The following is a 9367-nucleotide window of genomic DNA, read 5'->3' as shown; positions in this document are numbered from 1 at the left end:
GTCCTTTTTCCGAGATGAGAGTTTTTAACTATATTGGTTTGACTTTTACTTAGCGTTTTAAATATCCGGTAACGATTTTGCTCGAAGTCGGTCGCGTCAACAAACACATATTGTACAGTTTAAGGATAAATTTATTAAAAAGAAAAGTCTGGGAACAGCTTTCGGTTGACAGAAATAATTAGGTAATAAAACGATATTTCTGTGAATGATGCATGTTTGATATGCCGCGTCGAAAACACGGACCATATACATGCTACATCAGAACATGACTTACATGACTGTATCAAACTATCGAGGCGACTATTGTCGGCGGCCAAGTTGAAACTAATAGTGATAATTCGGAAAAAAAGTAATGACTACGATTTGACGTAGAAAATTTATGGATTTCACTAATCAAACATTACAAAATTTACTTTAAATAATAATAATTGCATAAAACACATACCCCCCTCCCCCAACCTGCTTACCCACGAACCCCTATGCAAAATAATCTTTTGAATAAGTATTTGACAAAAGTTGATTCACTTGCAGCATACTTTGTTACTTTCTGTAACAAAATCATCCAGTTTCTGAGAATCAGTGAATTACTTTCATTTTCATCGTCTCCAATTTAAAGACAAGTGTGTTTTATTTATTTTTTTTTTCGAGTAAAATAAGATAAATTTTAGGGACAATAGGTTTTTGGTGTGTATTTATTGTTTTAAATAATGTATAAGCTTGTTAATACAAGTATACACTCAAACATTAACAGTATTACAGAAATATGTGACAGTACATTACTTCTGGAAGAAAGAAAATAGGGGGGTACCTTTATAGTGTAGAGCTCATACCACGAAAAGTAATGCGTCAACATATAATTTTTTAAAGCTTATTATTTTTCTTAAATATAATTTAGTAAAAATAATGCAGATTTACGAAGTTTGAGTCCATAATTTTTTTTTAAATGACCGAGATTGTCCTGGGAAGCATATTTTCTCACATTAAATTTTGATACAATAGCCTAACAAAGTGCATCTATTTATAATAATTCATGCAAAAGAATGATATTCTATTGTTTAATAACATGTTTCTACTCTATTTTGGGTATTAAAGTTGAATATTTAGACTTAAATTAATTTTATACAACAAAATCTAGGATAGGTAAAATTTCGGTATTTTATATTTCGGGATATATACTCCGATGGGCTATAGCGAAAAAGTGAACATGTTGACATATAATTTTTCTTGTGTCTATCCATTGCTGGGATGTATGTCTATCTTATAAATGCAGATTTTTAAAGATTGAGCCCATTTAGTGCCGAGTATAGAACTACCTTAAAACATCGGGTTATTTTGACACGTTTTACACATATTGGCTGGGACTTGACACCTGTTCTGGATTTATACGGAAGAAATTTATCATGGGAATAATGGAGATCTGATGATACACGTGTAGCACACCTCTGTACTACGTAGATTTGTTTTTATACGCCCGTCTTAAGACGGGACGTATTATGTTATAGGCTTCATGTCCGTCTGTCCGTCCGCTCTCACGAAATAATGGTTAAGTGACAGTTTTTGTGCCCATTTAAGATTTATGTGACTCTTTTGTTTTATGTGACTGTCACATACAAATTTGATTTTTTTTTTTTAGCAGAAATGAGTGTTATGTGACTTAAAAAATCATTCTAAAGGAGTGTCACATAAAAAAATACGGACAATATTGTCCGTATATGGACGTCCGTCAAAAAGTTTTGAGATTTACCTCCCGTACCCCATGTATCATGTTTTGCGCCACATAAATTTTTTGGAAAAAGTCACATAAATTTGTCAGTCACATAACCTGCATTTCGTGGGTCCGTCCGTCTGTCCGTCCGTCCGTCTGTCCATTCTTGTCCGGCTCATAACTTCAATACTATTAGGCATAGGATTATCAAACTTTATCAACTGATACTTTTTGGGTAGACGGTGTGTCGCGCACCAAAAGTAGGTCGCTCTGACCTTTAATAAAGATGCTATGGCCAAATATGGAAAAATCCTGTCCGGCTCATAACTAGAAAACTATTAGACCTAGAGCTATCAAACTTGGCAAAAGTATACATCTTAGGTAGAAGGTGTGTCGCGACCTATTTCAAGGTCACTGTGACCTTTAATTTTAGTGAAATTTTTAAAAAATTTAAGTTTTTTAAATTTTAAATTTCGTAATCCTAAAAATGTAAAAAATAGAGTTGTATCCTTATTAAAAAGTATTAAATCAAGTAAAAACTTATTTTTTCATCATATACTTTACAGCAATCTTAAACAAATTTCAGTGTTAATGAGAGGAATTCAGTTTGTCCCATGGGCATAATTATCAAACACTGGCCAGGAAGAATTTTGATAGCAGAAAGTTGCATGTCAAATTAGAGAGAAATTAATGAGTTTAGTGTGAGGAGGTTTGGTGTTATCCCTTGGGTATTGGGCAAATGGACAGCCAGCCTAGCTGTTAGATTAAAAATAGCTCTTGGTGGCTAGCTAAGTTTTAAAATGAATTTGATAAAAAGTAATTAAAACTTATTTGATATTGCATAATAAACTAATAATCTGATATTATATAATATTAATTAATTAAAAACTAATTTTATGGGGTGGGGTTGAATCAGCATGCCTACTTGACCATATGAATTAAATATAAAACCTGTCTGGCATTAAATCTAAAAAGAAATCATGGAGTATTTTATATGTTTTAAAAGTGTTTTAGGATAAAAAGTGCAGATCCATTAATATTTAGGGAGTAATGAGTAGACAAGCATCCAGTCAAAGATTAATTAATGAGTTCAATGTAGGAAGGCTATCTGATCAAGCGCTGCCTTATCTGTCTTTGGGGATTAGACAGAAGAACTGCTGGTCATAGCAAATGTCATTTGATGGCCAGCCTTTCTTTTCAAAATTAATTTGGCATAGATTAAGTTGTTAAGGCCTCACCAATAAAATTTCTTGTTCGTCGGACCCGCGCGCTCGTATTTTAGAGAAACGTAAAAAATAATATTATTTTTAAATATCCCGCTTCCGGAAATTTTCGTTCCAATTCCCGCCCCATTTTCATTTTATTTTAAATACTCGGTCATGTTTGCGTTTGGAATTGAGAAGAAAACTTCACATTTCGTCAAAAAACAAGACAACATTGATCGATTTGCAAGAGAAAAGACACTTGCGACTGTTGACACTGATGACTGATGTTTTGACTATTGAATTAATATGACAGTATATGTCGTTAAAAAATCGGCGCGAACAGGTGATTGGGGTGAAACTATCTGCATTTAGCTCCAATAATGCACAGTTTTAAAGCATGCTTTTAGAGATACGACAAGGTAACAAGTAAACCTTAATATGTTGACGGTGCGACCGTTACAGCGAGCGCAAACTCTTCTATTGTGTTTATTTAGATCGGGCTCGTCAAACCGCACGTGACATTTGGTGCGTCTAGACTCTGACGTCACATGACGTATGTAAGTCGCAATATTCCGAGAAAAAGCCTGAACAGTGCTGAAAGTAAATGAAGAACGTTTTAATTTCTATGTATCTTCAATATATATCCATTAAATCAAGGCGAGTAAACTTTTTGTTGAACATTTGCCGTGATTCTCGCGAGAACGTAACTTAACAAGTGTTGCATTGTGGGTCGAAATTCGGCGTCAAAAAATTCCATCGAATGAATGTGCAGTAGTCCGAATTTTCTCTTCGCACAGGCGTTGCTTTAAGAGCTCGCAGTGACGAGCGTCGCTTCGCGACGCTCGCTGCGCTCGCTATAACTCCATCGTGACCGTGGTGAACTGTGAGGATTGGATAGAGCATATCTGTTATGTTTAGGCAGATAAGCCCATCATAGACATACATCAAATTCTGGAGATGCCTAAATGTAAGTGTAAGGTATTAACATTATTAAGATTAGTAAAAGATGCATATATACATTTTTTCTAATAAGTATGTACATTGTATTAAAAACTTTTTGCAAGTTGCATTTATTTTATTTTAGGGAGACTTCTTTGGGATGTTGAGTGTTGAAGCAACTAGTTCCATCAAGAATGGGTGGTTTTTCCTGAATTTCTACAGTGAAAATAACTGGACTAAAACAACGAGAACTGTTCATATAGTGCAGACATATCAGTCATTCAAGAAGGTCTTCAGTTGAACGGTCAACCATACTGATAGTGCATGAAAATTATAGGAAGATAATATTTCCATGAAGCAGTACAGAATCGTTTCCATCTCAGGCAATTCTTCAACAGATTCCAGGTTTACATGTACTAATTCCAAGCTGTTGTGGATCAACCAGAAGAAATTAAATTAAAGTATCCATCGTCCTAAATGATCCGCCAAAGTAGCTTCCCATAATTGGCATGATATTTAAACAACTTTGGTACTTTATTTTAAAATATATATCAGTCAACTCTTGAGAATAGAAAAAAGTCTTGATTTTAATGATATTTTCTCATTTTATTACTGAAGTTCAACTTTGTTATTTTGGGCTCTCTGCCAGTTATATTTTTTATTATATATTTGTGAATTACTATATGTATTATAATAATAACTTATCACTGCTGCCATAACTTGTCGAAGGTTCTACAATGTCTGATTTTTTATTATGTGAATTAAAATTTGGGGCTATGTTAAGCTTCTGATATCATGGATATAGTGCATAAATACAGGAAAATAATAATGATAATTACTGTATTGCTGCTGGAATTAGCCACTTTTATGTGAATGTACATAGTCTTGATCACATCATATTTGTTATTACATACATGTAAAAGATGGAGGTAACAAACACTTTTTAAAAGTGATAAATCTCATAAATGTACATATAGTAAACAAAGCAAATCTTGTACAGGGCAAAAACATGGTCCCCTGATAACACCAAAGGTTTGGGGTGCATTGAAGAGTTAATATTCTATATTATTAGGAGGTTTATTTGCAGAATTTTGTACCTTTATGAAATGAATGTAATTAAAGTGAGAAACCATGTTGTGACTGATTTGTTTATGTACAAATATGGAATATTGAATTCTTACATGATGAGGGGAATTGGAAAAGATTTCATAGTGATTTACTCTAGAAATGTAAAGGAAAACAAAAAATATATAATCGCTCGCTCCATTATTTTACTTAACCGCCTGGAAAATATGTCGATTGAAAATAATAATATTATAATTATCAAATCGCTCGCTCGCCCCAATTTTTAGGGGTCAGTTGTCCGAAGAACAAGAAATTTTATTGGTGTGGCCTAAGACTAATTTGATATTGTTTATTATGATGGCCGGCATTTGACAAAGTCTAACACAAACAGTATAGAAATCTGTCAGTTATGTAATATTTGTTATAATTATGCCTACAGCACAGGGGATGGATAAAGAAATATTTTTAAAAAAAAATGGAAAATTTAAAAAAAAAAATGGAAAAATCATGGAAATCTTAGAATCAAGGTTGAAGTGATTTTCTTGCAGTCTAAACTGTTAAAGATAATTGTGTAATATTTTGACGGGCGTATCATGCTGTGGCATGGCACTTTATTTATTTTGTCGGAGCCCCCCCCCCCCCCAACACACACACACACTTTAAAAGCCCTTGCTACAGACCTTTATAAAACAATATTTAGATTGCTGAAATATTAAATTATTTTGTGAGTCTTGATGCACAAAACTAATGCCAGTGAAAACTTGCTCTATCTTTTGAAAGCTGCATGTATCTCTGTTCGCTGAGTGACGTTTCTAATTCAAGTTGTTCTTAAAATGTTTGTACCATAGAATCAATGTTTAGTATAAAAGTATATGTAAAAGAGAGGAAATCTGATCTGCCAATGAATATGTAAATGCGATATGCAGATTTAAAAGCGCGATTTGCCAATGAATGGCATATTTTAATTCGAATAGGGCGAATTATTCTACGGGCAAGTTACCTAAGGTGCGAACTCTCTAGCATTCGCGCGCATGCGTAGCCTGTCGTTTGCCCAGGGCATCCGGTTTAACTTCGCTTATATATTTACTGCGTGGACCGCAGGGTCCACGCAATAAAACTTTACAAATCTTTTCATTTCAAAACAAGGTGATGATCATAATCTGGGAATCACTAAAGAACCTGGGTAGATAATTTTACCAGTGTGGCCCATATATATTGGTTTAAGACTTTCAATCCCAAATACTATAATCAATAGAGTATATTGAATTAAATTATTACATCAAAGTTAGGACTTGTGCTTTGGGAAAGGTTCGTCTTATTTTTAGTCCCTTGATTACACTGGTTCCCGTTACATTTTTGGTGCCTGTGAAACCAGGATTCCTAGACAGAAACCATGACTTCACCTTTACCTTCCTTCCATACATCCACACCCAAAGATAGTGGAGCTAGGCCTAAAACTCATATTCAGGGTGCCCATACACAAGAGTTAGAAAATAGTCTTTACCCCAATTTTGTAGCCCTTGAAAAAGAGCCTGATAGTATTGATGAGAGAAAGATGGACAGAGAGTTTCAAGAGATGACTGAAATCTATGAGAGAGTGAAGAAGGAGTATGAGAAGAGAAAGTCAGTGACTCAGAATGAAAGTGCCAAGTTAGGTTGTTCTTCTGTTGATAAAAGTACCAGAGTAGACAAGAAAGTCAGTTTTAAGGATTCAACTCAAGGTTCTCTTGTGAGTTTAGGTGCATCTTCACATAGTAGGGAAACAGAGATGGATGCATTACAGAGACAAATTAAAGAGTTAGAAATACAGGAATTAGAGCTGTCCATAGCACTGCATAGGTCACAGTTAGATGCATACAAGACTACAACAGATACATCTACTCCAACAGGCACAACTCAAACAGCTAGGACGACACCTACACAGTTAGGCACACAGCACTCTCTTCCTTCATCAAGGAAAAATAGATTTGCATCAGTAGATACATCTAGTGTCAATAGGTCAGATCATAGCAATCCTGTCAGAAAGGAAAAGGAACCTGATAAATTTGATGGTAGATCAGTAGAGTGGAAAGACTTTATTGTGCATTTTGAACAAGTTTCCTCCTGGAATAAGTGGTCATATCATGAACAGGGACAACAGTTAGTTATGTGTTTAAGAGGAGAGGCTCAGAAGTTGTTAGGTGATCTTACAGTTGAACAGAGGTCTGATTATGATTTGCTTAAATATATTTTGACTAAAAGGTTCAATCCACAAGAGTTAGTTATTGCTCATAGATGTGAGTTTAGGTCACGCAGAAGAAAGTCTGGTGAAAATCCTTCTGACTTCGGTTATTCTTTAAGAAAGCTAGGGTGTTTGGCATTTCCTGACATGACATATAAAGATAGGGAGATCAATGTCCTTGAACAGTTTATCAATGGTATAGGTAATTCTGTCATTCATGACCATGTCATTTTTCATCATCCTCAGTCATTAGAAGCAGCTATATCATTAGCGATTGAGTTCGAGGCTGTTAAGGGTTCTCAGTTGAGTATGTCAAAACCAGTGAAAGTAGAGGGTGTAAATTTGGTGCAATCTAAGTCAGACAGTGGTCATCAACAAACAGATTCCATACAAAGTAAAGATAAACAAGACTCTCCACTTGAGTCGAAAAGTTTGAGTGAACTGTTTAAGACATTAGAATCTTGTGTAGAGAAACTGTCCAAATCAATCAATAGAACAAACAGAGGGGGAAAGAAACATTCAGGGAAAATGTCATATACAGAGTGCTATAACTGTCACAAATTAAGGCATATAGCTAAAGATTGTCCCCACAAAGGTTCAAAATTTTCTACACTTGCAAAGACAGACAAACAGACAAATCAGGAAAACATTTAGGGGTTGCTCTAGATGCCCATAGTGTGACCCAGAGTTGTAATGGAAAAGAGGGCAAGAATATTAAGATCAATATTCTGGGAAAATCTTGTTTATTGGCCAGTTGTTCTATAGAGAATGTTGTACATAAGTTTTTAGTTGATACAGGTTCAGTGGCTAGTATTTTATCCAAAGATGTTTTTATGACTTTGAAAAATAGGCCAACATTGGTAGAAACAGATTTAAATCTCACTGCAGCAGATGGTGGTAAATTGAACATTTTAGGCACAGTTAACCTTCAGTTTAGCCTTGGGAATGGTAGCTTTTGTCATGAGTTTATTGTTGCAGAGGTAGATGACCTCAAGGGTATTTTGGGAATGGATTTCCTCGAGCAACATAATGTGACAATTCAGGTTGCACAAGGCTTACTGATGTTAGCCGATCAGCAACATGTTCAGTTAGAAAGAGATTACACTCCTGTATGTACTAGGGTCAAGTTGTCTAAGAAAGTAGTCATTCCACCTGATAGTGAAATCATTGTACCAGGTTATGCTGTAGGTGTCAAGAACACATCTGTAAATAATCTAGTTGAACCATTTCAGTTTCTACAAAAGAAAGGTCTATTAGTTGCCAGAACCTTGGTTAATCCAGAAAATATACAATTTTCTGTAGCAAATATCTCAGATAGGCCAATAAAATTTGACAAGCACACCACTGTAGCTTCCTTACAACCTGTAAATATTGTACAGTCAAATACCAATAGTGAGTTAGATGTTGACGGTTCACGAGAGTTACCAGAACATTTACAATCTTTGTTTGATAGATCTTCCAAATGCTTGACACAAGAACAAAAATCAACTTTGTTCGACTTTCTAGTTTCCTACAAGGACATATTTGTTGGTCCGGATGGAAAATTCGGTAGAACTAAATTAGTCAAGCATAAGATAGATACTGAAGACCACAAACCTATAAAGATACCACCTCGAAGGTTACCATTTGCACAGAGAGACATAGTAGAAAAAGAAATTCAGAAAATGTTAGATAACAACATCATAGAACCTAGTGAAAGTCCATGGTCTGCCACCTTATTATTAGTAGAAAAGAAAGACATGGAGATTTTGTGTTGATTATAGGCAGTTGAACAAAGTCACTAAAAAGGATGCTTATCCTTTACCTAGAATAGACAAGTCATTAGATGCATTAGCAGGTGCCTCATGGTTCTGTACTTTAGATCTTGTCTCGGGTTATTGGCAATGTGAGATGGAAGAGGAAGACAAACCTAAAACTGCATTTACTACTCACATGGGTTTATTTCAATTCCAAGTTCTACCTTTTGGAATTTCTAATGCCCCTAGTTGTTATGAGAGGTTAATGGAACTAGTTTTAAGGGGTCTTAGATGGGAAAAATGTCTTTGTTATCTTGACGACATCATCGTCTTTGGTTCCAGTTTTGAACAGGCAGTAGAAAATTTGAAAATCGTATTTGATAGGTTAAGATCGGCAAACTTGACACTTAAACCATCCAAGTGTGATTTGTTTCAACAAAAGGTCTCTTTCTTAGGTCACGTTGTTTCAGAGCAAGGGATTCAATGTGATCCCGAG

The 9367-nt window shown here is 35.0% G+C and overlaps 1 protein-coding gene and 1 long non-coding RNA gene across 2 annotated transcripts; both read left to right on the top strand.

Moving 5' to 3' along the window:
* Positions 1–3758: 3758 nt before the first annotated feature.
* Positions 3759–4985, top strand: LOC134229359 (uncharacterized). Its single transcript, XR_009984166.1, has 2 exons — positions 3759–3877; positions 3995–4985. It is a non-coding gene; the product is annotated as an uncharacterized LOC134229359 (long non-coding RNA).
* A 2983-nt stretch (positions 4986–7968) lies between these two features.
* Positions 7969–8892, top strand: LOC134229358 (uncharacterized). Its single transcript, XM_062711106.1, has one exon. It carries the CDS (start codon positions 7969–7971, stop codon positions 8890–8892), a length of 924 nt encoding a protein of 307 aa, XP_062567090.1.
* The last annotated feature ends 475 nt before the right edge of the window (positions 8893–9367 follow it).

Source organism: Saccostrea cucullata, unplaced genomic scaffold (genome assembly GCF_032062105.1).
Source record: "Saccostrea cucullata isolate Sc308-1 unplaced genomic scaffold, CSIRO_AGI_Scuc_v1 ctg9619, whole genome shotgun sequence".
Classification (NCBI taxonomy): domain Eukaryota; kingdom Metazoa; phylum Mollusca; class Bivalvia; order Ostreida; family Ostreidae; genus Saccostrea; species Saccostrea cuccullata.
Note: the sequence above shows the minus strand (reverse complement) of the source record. Positions and strands in the feature narration are given on the sequence as shown.

Coding starts and splice junctions, on each gene's coding strand:
- LOC134229358 (XM_062711106.1), top strand. CDS start 7,969: ATGACTTTGAAAAATAGGCCAACATTGGTAGAAACAGATTTAAATCTC.